Source organism: Peromyscus maniculatus, chromosome 2, assembly GCF_049852395.1.
Source record: "Peromyscus maniculatus bairdii isolate BWxNUB_F1_BW_parent chromosome 2, HU_Pman_BW_mat_3.1, whole genome shotgun sequence".
NCBI lineage: Eukaryota > Metazoa > Chordata > Mammalia > Rodentia > Cricetidae > Peromyscus > Peromyscus maniculatus.
The window spans coordinates 1,777,658-1,792,650 of record NC_134853.1 but is presented as its reverse complement, the minus strand read 5'-3'; the positions used below and the strand labels follow the sequence as shown (position 1 = coordinate 1,792,650).

General features: G+C 38.5%; 1 protein-coding gene across 6 annotated transcripts in view; it reads left to right on the top strand.

Annotated features, from left to right (window-relative positions):
• Positions 1–4,275, top strand: part of Cyp7b1 (cytochrome P450 family 7 subfamily B member 1) — a 174,987-nt gene extending 170,712 nt beyond the window's left edge. For 4 of the 6 annotated variants that reach the window (XM_015993517.3, XM_076563661.1, XM_042270670.2 and 1 more), the window contains one exon: positions 333–4,275. In XM_015993517.3, the coding sequence (XP_015849003.2) occupies positions 333–629 (297 nt within the window). In that variant the 3' untranslated portion in view covers positions 630–4,275. The remainder of the gene's footprint in view (positions 1–332) is intronic. The other 2 variants (XM_076563662.1, XM_076563660.1) reach the window with 1 other exon arrangement.
• The last annotated feature ends 10,718 nt before the right edge of the window (positions 4,276–14,993 follow it).

The following is a 14,993-nucleotide window of genomic DNA, read 5'->3' as shown; positions in this document are numbered from 1 at the left end:
ATGAGCCGAAATCAATGTCTTTTCTTTATCAATTATCCGGCCTCCAGTAGTTAGTGACAGCACAGAATACTAAGTAAGAAAAGACAAGACAAATGTGAACAGAGAAGAGAAGTGGTTTAGGTATTTGAATATAGGTGTTCCCTGTAACATTTTAAGTTTTTGAAGGTTTGAGCATGGCTTTCATGTATTCAAGTTTTACTTCCTCCTGTATGTTTTCAGACAAATCAGCCTTGCACAACAAGATAGACAAGGAGAGACAGCAACCTGGTGGACATAACTCAAACTAGTTCCTGTAAAAATTTAATTTTAACAATGTCTATTATTCTTTATAGGAATTTAGGTTTAATCGATTCGTAGAAGATGGCAAGAAGAAAACAACCTTTCTCAAAGACGGGAAAAAGCTGAAGTACTCCATTCTGCCATTCGGATTCGGAGCCAGCAAATGTCCAGGCCGATATTTTGCAGTTAATGAAATAAAGCTACTATTGGTTATGATTTTAACTTATTTTGATTTAGAAATAATTGACAAGAAGCCTCTAAGACTCAAGTACAACCGTTTGTTGATCGGTATTCAGCATCCCAATTCTGATGTCGCATTTAGGTACAAGGCAAAATCTTGCCAAAGCTGAAAGCAGTTTATCGGAGTGGAGCTACATGTGCTGAGCTCTGTGGTTTGTTGTAGTCCTGCAAATGCGACGACTATGCTTGTCTGTTTGAGAATGGCAAATTTATATTTGATCCAAGATCAATTCAGTTTGTTCTTGGTGACAAAACCTATCATGAAATACAGCAAGGCAGTGGCGTAAAAGAATGTCATGGCGATCATTTCAGGATAAGTTCAAAATAACAATTTCAACTTTGTACTTACTGCAGCTTTTTTTTAATCATTTGTTGTGAATGTGCTTTTCCAGTAATAAATTTGGCCCTGGATGATGTTTTATAAGTTACTGAAATCCTCTAATATGATTTTATGTTCTATATGGAAAAGTGTGCCATCGGACAGTCTAACAATTTTCAAATTCTCAGAGGAGAAGGAAATTAAATCCCACAAGTTACACTGTATGAAAATGTTCCCTTCAAATAGAGTATCAAAAATGTCCTATCACCAGGATACCTTTGCATTAAATGAGTTTTGCAATAGATTAAATGTTCCAACTTCCCTTCAATATTTAATCATTCATAAATGCTCTTTATAACTTTGTATTCTACAGCTTAATAGAACAAAATTTCTTGTTATGTAAGACCTCTCATGTTCAAGTTAGAGACTGTGAAAACACAAAGGCTATTATATATTCAACAATTGCTTTAGACATTAGTATTAGGTTTATTGTGGAGAGAAATGTTGAAGTCATTATAGCATTGACGGTAGTATTGGTCTTTAGTATAAATTGTGTTATTCTAATACTGCAACGAGCCCTTTTCTAAATGTTTCCATTTATATAAACTGGGAAATTAGATCGTATTATTTATCTACAACCTTTTGGACTTAGAGGTTAGTTGTATTATTTTGGACTAGCACATTAAACTATACAAAATAATTTCATATGACACAATACAGCCTGTATCAATGATTAAAACATTTCTACTATCAAATTTCCCAGTGATTGACATTTGGCATAAATGGAGATACAAAATGCAAACTCACAAGGCAAATAATTAAGCCAGATTAATTCATGCTGCATTAATTAGAAATTCTAATGCTTTGGGAATTTTCTATTGGTTTTACAAAAGAAATTGATTTAAAATATCACTCTAAAATAACCATCATACTAGGTAAATACAACATGGTAGCATTCCTTTTCTCCTTTCTAGAGCATATGCTCATTGAATGGTGCTTGCATGAAGGTCTACTGGCATGAATTCTGTTTTTTCTCGATTGAAGTTGTCTTTATTTTCAATTTCCTTCCTTTATTAAAAAAATGCCAAATGACCATTTATAACTATATAAATTCACAGAACCAAAGTGAGGTTATGGCTTATGAAAATGATGTGGAATGATTAGACCAACCCAAATGATTAAATCTACTCAGATACTTAACACCTGTTTTAAGAACATTTGAGGTATATTCTCTTAGCATCTTTTAGCATACAGTGCTCTCTTGTTAACTATATTCACAAGGCAATGTGCTAAAACCTTTCCCACATCCCCCAAGAAGACCATATTCCTCCTGGCTGAGATTTTTATATTTTTTGATCATTTCTCCTACACTTCCCCAGCCTCTATAGTCACCATTTCACTCTGTGCTTTGGTAAGTTTAATTATTTTGAATTTCATATAGTCTAATTTTTTCTTGCTATGACAAGAACATTGTGGTCAACAGTAACTTGTGGAGAAAAGAATTTATCAGGGGTCACACATCCAAATCACAATCAATTACTGAGGTCAAATCAAGGCCAGAACTCAAGGCAGGAACCTGATACAGAAACCACAAAGAAATGCTGCATACTAGCTTGCTCACTGGCTCATTCTTAACTAGTTTTCTTATTAGCCAAAGTCCACCAGCCCAGGAAATGGTATAGCCTATAGGACTTGGACCCTGCCACATTAATCATTAAGAAAATCTTTCATAGACATGACCATAGGCTTCTGATGAAGGCTAATCTTCAATTGAGGTTCCCTCTGCCTAGATACTCTATATTGAACCAAGATGAAATTAAATTAAAGCAAATACATGAGGTAGAATACCGGGTATTAGTCTATCTCTGCTTAGTTCTACTTCACTCTAAATGTTCTCTAAATCTCTGTTGAATCAAATAACAGAATTTATTTTTTTAAGGCCTAGCAATATTCCATTGTGTGTATATACCACATTGTCTGTATATACCACATTGTCTCTATTCCAAGGCTATCTCTAACCACCCTACCTCCTCCATACAATTTCATGACACCCTTCATTTTCTTGAAAACAAAGGACCTGTGTGATGTCCCATCCTCAGGCCCATCTGACCCTCTTCCTTCGGAGAGTCTCTCTGGTTGATTTGGAGTCACCAACTTGTCAGCTTTCAAATTTTCCATCTCATGTAATTTCTAAGTTCAGTGATTGAATGTCTCAGTTGATTATTCTTCGTTCTTCCTTTCTACCTGGTCATATTTTGTAAATCTTGTTCCTCTAATGAACCTTCACTGTCTCTTTAATTGTAGTCAGAATGGTTTATATTCCGCACCTGGTATCTCAAACCCACTCTTATTTTATGGGTCTGATTCTGTAGTCCTCCTTTCCACCAGTGCTTCTGATGGCTTAACTACTGAGCCTCTGTTCCTTGTAATTTTACTTCTGAAAAATGTTTCTGACCGGGATTCAATGTTCATTCCTCAACATATAACTTGTGTTTGGTTTTTGTCTTACTGTTTATGTTTCTGTCTAATTCAGATTACTGGGAATGCTCACCTGGAATATTTGGGAGGGGACATGGTACACTGCTAAGTAACTGTGAATTTCAGCCTTAAACGAAACACTGTGATTAAGGGTGTTTGGTTTTGTTTGGGGTGTTTGCTGCGGTTTTGTTGTGTGTTTGCTTGCTTACTTGTTTATTTGTAAGACAGGGCCTCATTATGTAGCAAAGATATACTTACAAAGGTCTGCCTGCCTCTGCCTCCTGGGTTCTCGGGTAAAACTTAAAACCCATGATCGGGACAGGCAGGTAGGACATTTGATCCCTTCTTTGTTTCAACCAGACACAGATTAAGACATGCAAATATGTCTAATCCTGCACTGTAGAGCAATGTTTCTAGTCCACCCACCAAGTATGTTGGCTCTGAAAATTACTGACTTTGTGCAGAAGTCTTGGATTTTGTACACACACATATACACATACACACATGCATGCTTATGCCATGTTGAGCCCTAGACTTTCTCTCCTACCTGCCACAAAATACAGTCTATTTCATTTGTATTAGGATATGGAGTCTGCCTTAATATCTGAATGGAGATCCTCCATATTGTAAAATTCAACAAGCAGTATGCTTTCATGATATTGCAACAGAGAAAACAGAAAGAAAATATTGCATACTAACTTTTTCTTAATGTATACTTAAAAGTGTATATATAAATTTTAAAGAAATAAAAAGAAAATGGTTGAAGAACTATTACATGAAATAATTAGAAAGAAGCGAGGAATGTACCTGCAACCTTAGCTTTCGGGAAGCTGGGGCAGTAGGAGCCTAAATTCTTAGACTAAAGTGAAACCCTGATATTTACCAAAAAAGAAAGAAAGAAAGAAAGAAAGAAAGAAAGAAAGAAAGAAAGAAAGAAAGAAAGAAAGAAAGAAAGAAAGGAGGGAGGGAGGGAGGGAGGGAGGGAGGGAGGGAGGGAGGGAGGGAGGGAGGGAGGAAGGAAGGAAGGAAGAACGGGAAGGAAAGGAAAGGAAAGGAAAGGAAAGGAAAGGAAAGGAAAGGAAAGGAAAGGAAAGGAAAGGAAAGGAAAGGAAAGGAAAGGAAAGGAAAGGAAAAAGGGAAGGGAAGGGAAGGGAAGGGAAGGGAAGGGAAGGGAAGGGAAGGGAAGGGAAGGGAAGGGAAGGGAAGGGAAGGGAAGGGAAGAAGGGAAGGGAAGGGAAGGGAAGGGAAGGGAAGGGAAGGGAAGGGAAGGGAAGGGAAGGGAAGGGAAGGGAAGGGAAGGGAAGGGAAGGGAAGGGAAGGGAAGGGAAGGGAAGGGAAGGGAAGGGAAGGGAAGGGAAGGAAAGGAAAGGAAAGGAAAGGAAAGGAAAGGAAAGGAAAGGAAAGGAAAGGAAAGGAAAGGAAAGGAAAGGAAAGGAAAGGAAAGGAAAGGAAAGGAAAGGAAAGGGAAGGAAAGGAAAGGGAAGGAAAGGAAAGGGAAGGGAAAGGTCATGGGGTCTAGCTGCCTTATTATCATCAACACATGTGAACTTACTTTGAAAACAGAATTGGAAAGTTTAACAGATACTTAAGCAACTTTTGTCTTTTAAAAGTTATTTATTTTGCGTGGGGGAGAGGGGAAGAGAGATAGCTTAGCACTTAAAAGCACTTGCTGCTCTTCCAGAGAACTGTTTGGTTCTTAGCACCCACAGTAGGCAGCTTATAACTCAAGCTCTAGGGGATCCAACACCCTTTTCTGACCACCGTGGCTACCCACACACATATGACATTCATATATGCAGACATAAGCACATACTCAAAAATAAAAAATCTTTTTATTTTTTATTAGTTCTTTGGGAATTTTGTACAATTTTTTGATCATATTCCTCTCCTTCCCCCAACTTCTCCCAGATGCATCTCCCTCCCCTACCTGGCCACTTTGTGTCCCCTTTTTTCATCAGGTACAATTTGTGTTGCCCTTATACTCTTGGGTGTGTAGCCTTACTGGAGCTTGGTTGATCCACCAGGGGCAAGACCCTTAAAGAAATTTCCATTTCCTTTTCCCAGCAGCTATCAGTTTTCAGTTGCAACTTAGCTAAGAGTGGAATGGGACTCCATTCCCATCTCCCACAGGTCTTGTACATGCTTTTACAGCCACTATGGTTCATATCTTCAACTGTACTGGTATATCCAGTCAATACTGTTTCCTAGTAGTCATCAACTAACCCTGGATCTCACAAACTCTCTGCCCCTTCTTCTGCAATGATCCCTGAGCCTTGAAAGGAGGAGTTGTAATACAGATGCTCCACTAGGGCTGAACATTGCACAATCTGCTATTGTATGAACCTTGACCAGTCGGGGTCTTTGTGTGATAGTCACAATCTATTGGAAAAATAAATTTCACTGGTGATGGTTGAGAGATGCATTAATCTATGGGTAGAACAATAAGATAATAGGAGACTATTGAATACATCATGTTAATTCAGTTGAGTAGTAGGAATAGGTTTTCCGCTATGTCACATGTCATATATATCCACAAGTTCTTGATTCCAATAGCAGTGCCAAGCATGGGTTTCAACTTGTGAAGTGGACCTTAACTCCAACCAGAAAGTGATTCGTTAGTCCCATGATATTTGTGCCACTCGTGCATTGGAGCTCAGCTGGCGAAGAGTGATGACCCTCCCCCCACCCCATAACACTCCTAGCATCTTCCAGCACTCTGAAAGCTAGCAATTGGGAACGAAGTTTCCAGGCCAGCTTGGTTTGTCCATGCTGTATCTCCCAATTATATACTGTCTTTAGAAGTGGAATTTTTACTGTCAAATTCTAGATGGTATCCAAGAACACTGCAATAACTGTAATGTTATGGGTCTACGTGACCTTAATGACTAGCAATTCCAAAGGAGGTAACCTATTCCTGGCACTGGGTGGGGCATTTTATTTGTTGTTCCATGCCTCATGATAGGATAACTCCATCAAAAATCATTTTATATATGAATATGCTTATATTTTAGGAAACTTCTAAAGTAGTAGGTCATGTGTTTGATATAGGAATATTTTAGAGTTATTGTTTTCTCATTCATTTATTTGAAGAAATATTTATTGAGTATTTCCACTAGTTAGATATAATACTGTGCAATGGATTAACATTCCCCTTCATGAATATCCTTTTTTTTGAGAAAATGATATATAAATAACTTATTTGTTGCCAGTTTGGTTGTAAAGAATAAATTTCTCTTTTTAAAATTATTTTAATACCTGAATTAGTATATCATCTAAATAGCCTTATCCAGCAACCATTATAAAGTAGTGTTCCATAATACATTATCATATACAAATTGCACAAGCTAAAATATATATAGAAGGACTATGGGGTCACAAAGATGGTTCAGTGAGTAACTCTGTCTGCACTCAAAACTGATGACCTGAATTTTGTCCCAAAGAATTGACTCCTACAAGTTGTCCCCTGTCCTATATACACACACAATCACACACACACAGACACACACACACACACACACACACACACACATACACACATACAGACACACACACAGGTGTGGATAGACACATACACATAATTAGCACATGGATATGTGTAATTTTAAGGTATTGTGATGATATGATTAAAAAAAAAAGTATAGCCAAAAACAAATAGTCATTGAGTCTTCAGAATTTTGTAACTATTTCATAAATCTTAAATTTTCTTTTCATTTTTACAGCTTCACACAAGTTTTGAGTAAAAGGATATATACTATTGTTTTACATCTGTGACCATTTATAATTACATATTTGATTGGTTAGCAGAGGCTAAATGCCCTGTGAGGCTCTTTAGAACTACTTTTTACTAAGTAAGGCACGTTGAAGAGCAAGCTTTACTGGACTTTTCATCTGCTTTGTCCTGGCCTTCCTGACACTGTCGTTGTACCAGATGCATTTTTTATCAGATCTTGGGTCACAAAATGATACTCATAATTCAAATACACACTATTCATTTGTGCTTATTTCATCATAAAAAGTTATTTGAATAATATTTCCTTTAAACAGCTTCTCACTTAACAATATAATCTTAAAATTTCATCAAAGACCAAAACACAAAATATATCCAGGTTTCAATTACAGAATAAAACGAGGCTATATTGTGTAAAGCATAGTTTCCCGGCTTTAAAATGTGCACTTTTTAACCTACTGAGTTTGACAGTGTTGCAAACTCTTGTTTAGTTGCTCTACATTACTAGGAATTTGTGCTTGAATACTTAATTGGGAAAAAGTTAGAGTGCAAGATTACTCTCTAGCACTATTTTGAGTCATAGTGAGCAATTTAATAAAACTGTATCACTTACTTAACACAATCATTACTTACTCTTCTTATAGTGTTAGATCAGTGACCAATGAGTTTTGAACTGTTTAACTTGAATGTATTTTTATGTTAAATTTCTAGAGTAGATAGCATTTAATTCATGAAGAATTCAAGCACACAATTTTGAATAGCTGAAAATTTGTCAACAATTACCTTTCAAAATGTGTCTAGCCTGAAGTGTTCTAAAAATATGAACTATTGTCTTGATACATTTGCTTACTATGTTTGATTGTTAAAAGATACCGACAAATCTATAAAAATGTAAGTTATCTTAAAGAAGTGTTGACTAAATTCAAATATTTTACAAATGAAATATTTAATGTTCTTTAATTTACAATTAAAAAATCAATAAATCAACTTTTAAATCACAGATGAATGTTTATGTCTCATTTCCTTACTAAGAGCAGATTAGTTACTTTTGGTTACAAAAAGCAGATTTTTCTCAGAAATAATTATGTGATATGAATAATCCAACTTCATCCCTCACCTTCTTTATGTATATGTTCTCATCTTCTCATGCTCTCCCCTCAAAAGTGTAGTCTTCAAAACATCTTTCAATACATTTTAACTTTGTCTATATGTGGGATAAAACTAAATGTGTAATGCTGACCTGGCCGGGCTACAGTTGTGAACACTTTCTAGTCTGTGAAAAGAGAAGTATAAGAATGAGAAATGGAAGTCTCAGTCTAGCTGGGCTTGGTCTTCTGCAGCTCTCTTCATCGCTCAACAGACAAGGAAGCTGAGTAATATTTGGACAGTACTCAATTCATTCATAAAACTGAAATGCAAATGCCAAACAAAGTCTATTAACAGAATAGTGTTGATGAGAATGAAGTGAGTCTCCTGTAGTAACTTACTGCAGTACTACACTGGGACACTTGGCATTTCTTAGGAACACTGATGGTATGGAGGCAACTCTGACACAAGCCTACTAGGAGATGCTCATGCTCCTGTTAACAGGTAACAGAAGCCAACTGTTGCAGAAGGTGCACCTGATACTTTGAATTGGTTGGTTCAGTGTTCCTTTTTTCCTACTTAGGGTGACTTGCTCATTAAATGGATATCTTGTGAAAACTATACCTTGACTTTCATTTGTACTCTATAGAACACTTACTAAGTACATTAAAATGTGTAGAACTCGCTGGAATTAGTATAATCATGTAAGTAATAATGTCCATTTTCTATTCAGAGTAGGGCTTCTTAAAAATCATTCCATGGTTATGCCAGAGTCTAAAGAGTATTTGATATAAGGAAAGATTATATTACAGGCAACACAGTAAATAAGTGCTTGGAGATAAAATCATTATCTATTTGTACATATAACAACAATTTGTGCTTATCATTGAAGCAAAAAGAGAGACATGAAAATACCAGAATCTAATGATTCATCATTGAAATGATATCAAACATTTGTAAATATGAAGCATGTACCATTCAGAGACATTTACGAACAAAAAAAAAAAAAAAACTCTGCACATAACTTCCATTTCTAACCACCAGCCATTGTGTTAACATTAAATGTGTCATTAATATTTTACATATAAACATTTTAATAAATGCTTGTCTTTTATTTTTGAAATTAATGTTTAAATCAAGCAGACATTTATTCCAAAACTATAAGAACTCATATAATTAAGAGTTTTTATAAGTACCTTGGTCGTACATTAAAGGAATGTTTGGTTTAGTGTTTGAGGTCATCTGAATTCTTAGTGAAGCTCCTGGTCTACATGCAGCAGTTTTTCAAATTTAAGCTAACTTATTTTGAATTAACTTAAACCTATTGAAAAATATAAAATTTTTTCACTTTAAAGAAAGAAAGTACACTAAACAATACTTTCAAATAATTACACCTAAGGAAGGACTCTTGGACTACTGGACATTTTCATTAACCTGTGACCCTAGGTAATGACTATCCACAGCTCTTCTCCAGGGCAAGAGATCACAGATGATATCTGGGCCATAGGTATAACTTATATTTGCTGCCCCATTATCCATCATCCAAATAATTGTTTTACTTTTAGAGAAAGTAATTTTTAATTTTTCAAAAAGCACAATTTGTTGAGAAACTATAGTTTTTTAAAAATTTTATTCATTCGAGTCAATTACACTTTAAATATATGTATACCTGATGTTTCTGCAAAAGAAAATTACAGTTACATAGACCCATGTGTTAATTGACCCCACTTGCTGATATACCCAGCATCCCATAGACGGATAGCCTTTCCTCTTTCATGGCTCTTTGTGTTTCTGTGGAGGCCTGGTTAGGAAAACCATTCTCTCTCACTGAAGTCAGGAATTCAGGAATGAAGGGCCCAGGCTCAGCCTGACACTGGATTTTGAACATAATATTGCAGAGAGACTGCACACAGCATGTTTAACTGCATTTACTTGAACAGACAATGCACAATTCAGCATTTTAACTAGTTAGGCATATACTCCACCACCATCATCACCCAGTGGGGGGCAAAATATCCTTTCAAAGAATTCATAAGGATGTTTAACAGAGAAATTCTTGCAGCAAATACTTCAATAGTTGTCAGAGTTGAATAAATGTGCAAAAATGAGGTTGGGTCATGAAGCATTTTTATGTTGAAATCTGAATTCTTATCTCTAAACACCCCTGTTAGCATGACAGGTTTGAGCTGAAATCATTCTCCTAGTAAAAGTCCAAATATACCTGGACTTTATCCTAAGACTTATAAGGAGAAATAATAATTGCTTTATATAACCACTGATACCACTTTAACATTTGATGAAGATGTTAATTTATGGTTGGTTAGCAGTTTATGGCTGTCATTAGTTTTTCAGTTTGATCCACATTAGAAATCTATTTTTCTTTTTTCTTTTAATCTGTGATAATTATATAAAGATATGGTTATGTTTTATCTAAAATGTATCATTCCACTATAGCATTTCAAATTATTCACAGATCATAGTTCTTATATGTGCATATATGAATTTAAAAATACAGCAATAAAATGCTTGAAACAGATCATAAATTTGCTTCATATTTTATTGCATCTGTGAATCAGGTTGAAAGACAAGGACAGCAACGGTCTTTGAGAAAGAATTAACCCTTTCCCAAGCTGGGAAGGAGATGATGTCATATCGAGCATAACTAAAGTCAACTCCCCATCAAAGCATCCTTGTGACATGTAAGATGGACATCTTTGGCAGGGGTGTGTTTGGGGTGGTGCTCAGTGTTTGAAATCGTCTTTCTTTTTGCACATTGACCTTTCCAGCCCTGACATTTCCTTCCAATGCTGCCTAGTCTGTATTTCTGCGTTGCACAACAAGAGAACATGTCAGAAATGGGAGACAGAAAGCAAACTCTCCCTAACTCCCTACTTCTCCCCCATCCCCCATTTTGAGAAAATCCAGAAAAATATTAAAACCAATATCACTAATTCAGAAAAGGTGACAGAGGGAGAAAGAAGAGTTTCCCTTCCCAATAAGGAAGTAAAACTTCCTCCAGGTTTAAAACTGGAGTAAGCTCTCAAAACCCCTGGGGTTGGCTAAGATGCAGAAGGTGTGCCTTTAAAAGGAAGTGCCTGGAACTGAAATGCAGGGGGTAGCCAGATCTGGCATCACCTGGGAAGAGAATTCAAGGCAGAGCACCTGAAGTTCTCTTTGTGTCCCAAGAAACTTGGTGATTGAACCACAGTGGGCCTGAGGGAGGGCCGGGAAATGCCAGTCTTTGGGAAGCAAGGGGAGAAATGTGGCTCAGCAGGGTTGCCACCCTGTCACTGGGCGCAGAGTGAGAACAGCTCTGTGTGTGCTCATATTGCTGACGCGGTTCGGTTTCTCCACCAAGCAGCTCTGGACAGCCTTCTCCTTGCTCAGGCTGAAGATAGGTGACAAGCACTAGGTCTTGCGTGGGACCTGGGCTGGACCGGACTCCTGTTTATCCTTGGTAGCCTGCAGAATGCACACCAGTTGACCTGAAGAACCAGAGATCTGTTTGAGAAAAAAAGAACTCTGATCCTGAAAGTTGTTTGTACTTCAAATGTGGACATTACTACCTCTTAGTGTTCCTTCTTTCTGTGTCTGTTTGTTAAGCTTAAAGGCAGAGTTTAAATCAGTCTGAAATTCATTGGCTTGGCCAATCAAGAGGCTCAGGAGTTACAAAGGCAGGCGTAGATTGCAGGAGACAGGCTCAATTATTTCTTTTGCCCTCACAACAACAAAATTGTAAATTGATGTAAAGTCCCTTAGCAGTGCATGATTTTCGTCTGATCTGCATTTTGGTTAAAAGAAAGCTCATTTTTGTTTCTGGTGCTAAGTTTTGCGATTTCGTTTTGTGTAGAGGTGTCATTAAATTCTTCCCTTCCCCATGACACCCTTCCTCCCCAGGCTGAATCCCATTCTCATTAAAGGTTGGAAGAGGAAGCTCAGAAGCCTTCCCCCTGCCCCAGCTCAGGACTCTTTACCTCCCTCTTTTCTGGAACACTGGCGGACCTTGATCAGCACAGGCTCCCTCTCTCAGCCAGGCAGAGCCATCACCGTGTGCTACAAGACCGGAAGTAAACTCTCATCATTATTTTTCAAAATCTGGGAAGTGTATTATCTTTTTTCCTAGTGGTAATTAGTTACCATAGCATTTAATACGGAAATGTGCCCAGAGCACACCATTAACAGTTAAACGGAGGATTCAATTTAACACATGATTATATCTTTCATAAGTCATTGCTCTGCAACTGTCGCTGCCACTCTGCCAGGTCAGGTCCATAGGCAGGTGGGAAGGATAGAAAGATTTGGTTTGGGTGCCGCTTGCCAAAAGTGCATGGAAAATTCAGGGGGCCTGGGTTTTATCTAGTGGCTCATGGGCTGATGGTAGGAATTGGGTGCAATTGCAGGAAGAAAAATTCCTGTACAACACCAGGTCTTAGAAGGGATGCTCAGTGGGAAGGTGGCCAGAAAGAAAGAGCACTGCAGTGTGTGTGTGTGTGTGTGTGTGTGTGTGTGTGTGTGTGTGTGTGTTGTGTTCAGCACACCACAGGCACACACATCGACTCACCTCAGGGAGGAGGAAGGAAAAGTGACTTTTCCGAGATGCTCACTTGCAGGAACCTTAGCAAAGGAACAGCTGACGTGTCTGTCAGGCCTCAGTGGTGAACTGGTGCTAGAAATCAAATGAGACTCAAGACAAGTGGGTCTCCAGTTCCCACGTGCTCATCCTCAGTCCTCCGAGGAGCTGCTGGAGGGATGCCCCTGAGAAAGGGTCCTAAGGTCTGGTGGATGCCCCACCAAGCTCTTGGATGAGCCACTATTGGCTGGCACATGCCCACACTTCTAGGACACCTGGACAAGTGCACTCTGAAGGCCCTGGTGCCGAGTCTTCAGTTCTGGTACATGTGTCCCACCGGGACAGACACTATGGTGCAGCAGTGAATGGGCTAATTCTCCAGAGCAGGTAGAAAATAGGGCTAAGAAGAAAAGTGGCCTGGGGTGGGGGTGTGGGGAGGTAGACAATTTCTCTAGCCATCCTTTCTTCTTAACCAGAGCAGATGCTGGAGAAACTACAGAGAGGGTGGAGTTGAGGCAGAGAGGGACACCTAAGTCAATCTGAAGCTTCTTTGTCTTTTAGATGTCCTGGGTTCCCTAAAAGCACTTGCTGAACAGCTCCCAAGTCTGGAGAGAAGGTTGACATGTCTGAAAATATTAGTGTGAAAAATGAATATCATTGTCCCTGATGCATTTAAGTTACACCTGTTTGACATTCTTTGTCAACATCCTTCTCCAGTGCCTTCCCCCTTGCATTTGAGTTCTCTTCTGAACTGAGCACAGAGCCTGGGTGGTTAGAGGGTGAGGGGAGAACCAGATTTCTGTTTCCTGAAGTTCAAGATTTGTTATTCTGACCCATTTCTGATAATGGTTGAACAGTGCAAAGGTTGTAGGGGAAGTATTTCAAGGAGGCCTTCTTAATAATGCAAAATATTAAGCAGTAAATCTTGCAGCAAATGTGTCCCCTACAATGTTAATATGCAAAAGGGAAAAAAACCTCACTAGTGGTGGCTGTGGCTAATTCCTAATCAGAATGATGGACAGCAGGGCCAGAACAATACAAACTAATGGCTGTGTTGCTGATCACTTTACCCCTTGATTAAAGACACCCAATTATGGTGCAGAACAGTGTCGTAATTATGTTTCTTAATCACATCCAGGAGGTTTAATTGCCTTAACGATGTGTTTCATTAAATGAATTTAGGTATTATAGTCGACAGTTTTCATACACAGTTGTTTTCAAATTAACATAATATTAGACATCGTCATGGAAATTGTTTTAATAATCATAATTAGACGCACCCAGGCTTTGTCTGGTAAATGCTGAGAGACGGTCATCTCCTGCCTGGGGGCTACCCTGGTCCCTTCCTCCTCTACCCCCATTCTCTGACTGGGAAGGCTTCAGTTTCAAGGCCTTTTGCTCTTATGTTGCCGGAAAAGTTACAGGTTCTGATTAATCTTCTTTGATGGCAAGTGGAGCAGAAATCATCCTTCCTTACCACCCCCCACTAAGTTTGATGGCATTTAGGGATATCTTTATGAGCTGAGGCTGCACAGAACACCCCCCCAACACACACACACACACACACCCACACACACACACACACACACACACACACACACAAGGTTCAGTGGAAGCTCTGTTCCTTCATACCTCCACACCAGCACCACTATCTCTATGATGTCTACCACGCTACGAATTATAACTTCCACGTTCAAGAGCAAAGGTCTGAATACAAGCAAACACATCATGCCTTAGTAGATTCCATGCCTAATGCTATTCAAACACCAACATCTCATTAACAAGCAACAGAATAAACTCCAGGAGTCTCTATGGCCATTACTTACACTTAGGTAATTCAATCAAGTTGACTCTTGTCACAGAAAAGTAGAATGAAGCCACAATGAAGCTGGTGTTCAGAGAATCCAAATCCATCTTTTCCCTTGGTCTTCAAGCATGTGGAGGCAGAACTTTTGATTAAAATGCCTTTAAGAAAGTTTACCCACTTTGGCAGGTCCTAACATGGCCTAGATACCGTACAGGTGGGACAAACTTTAGGGAGAGCCTGGCTTGGTAAGTTCCTGCCAGTATCAGGAGTTCTGGGCCTATTCTGATTCCCATCACTGACCCCTCTCACCTCTGCTTCCATGGGATCCCAGCTGTTGTCCTTTTAGTAAACATGTGATTTAGGGCTACTCATAATTGTACAGCACTGACCAAACTTTTGGAAACACCTTTCCTTTTCTGTCACTTTTCAGGCAAGAATAACACAGGCGAGAGATGGTGTCTCCTACAAAGCACAGCATAATAAAATG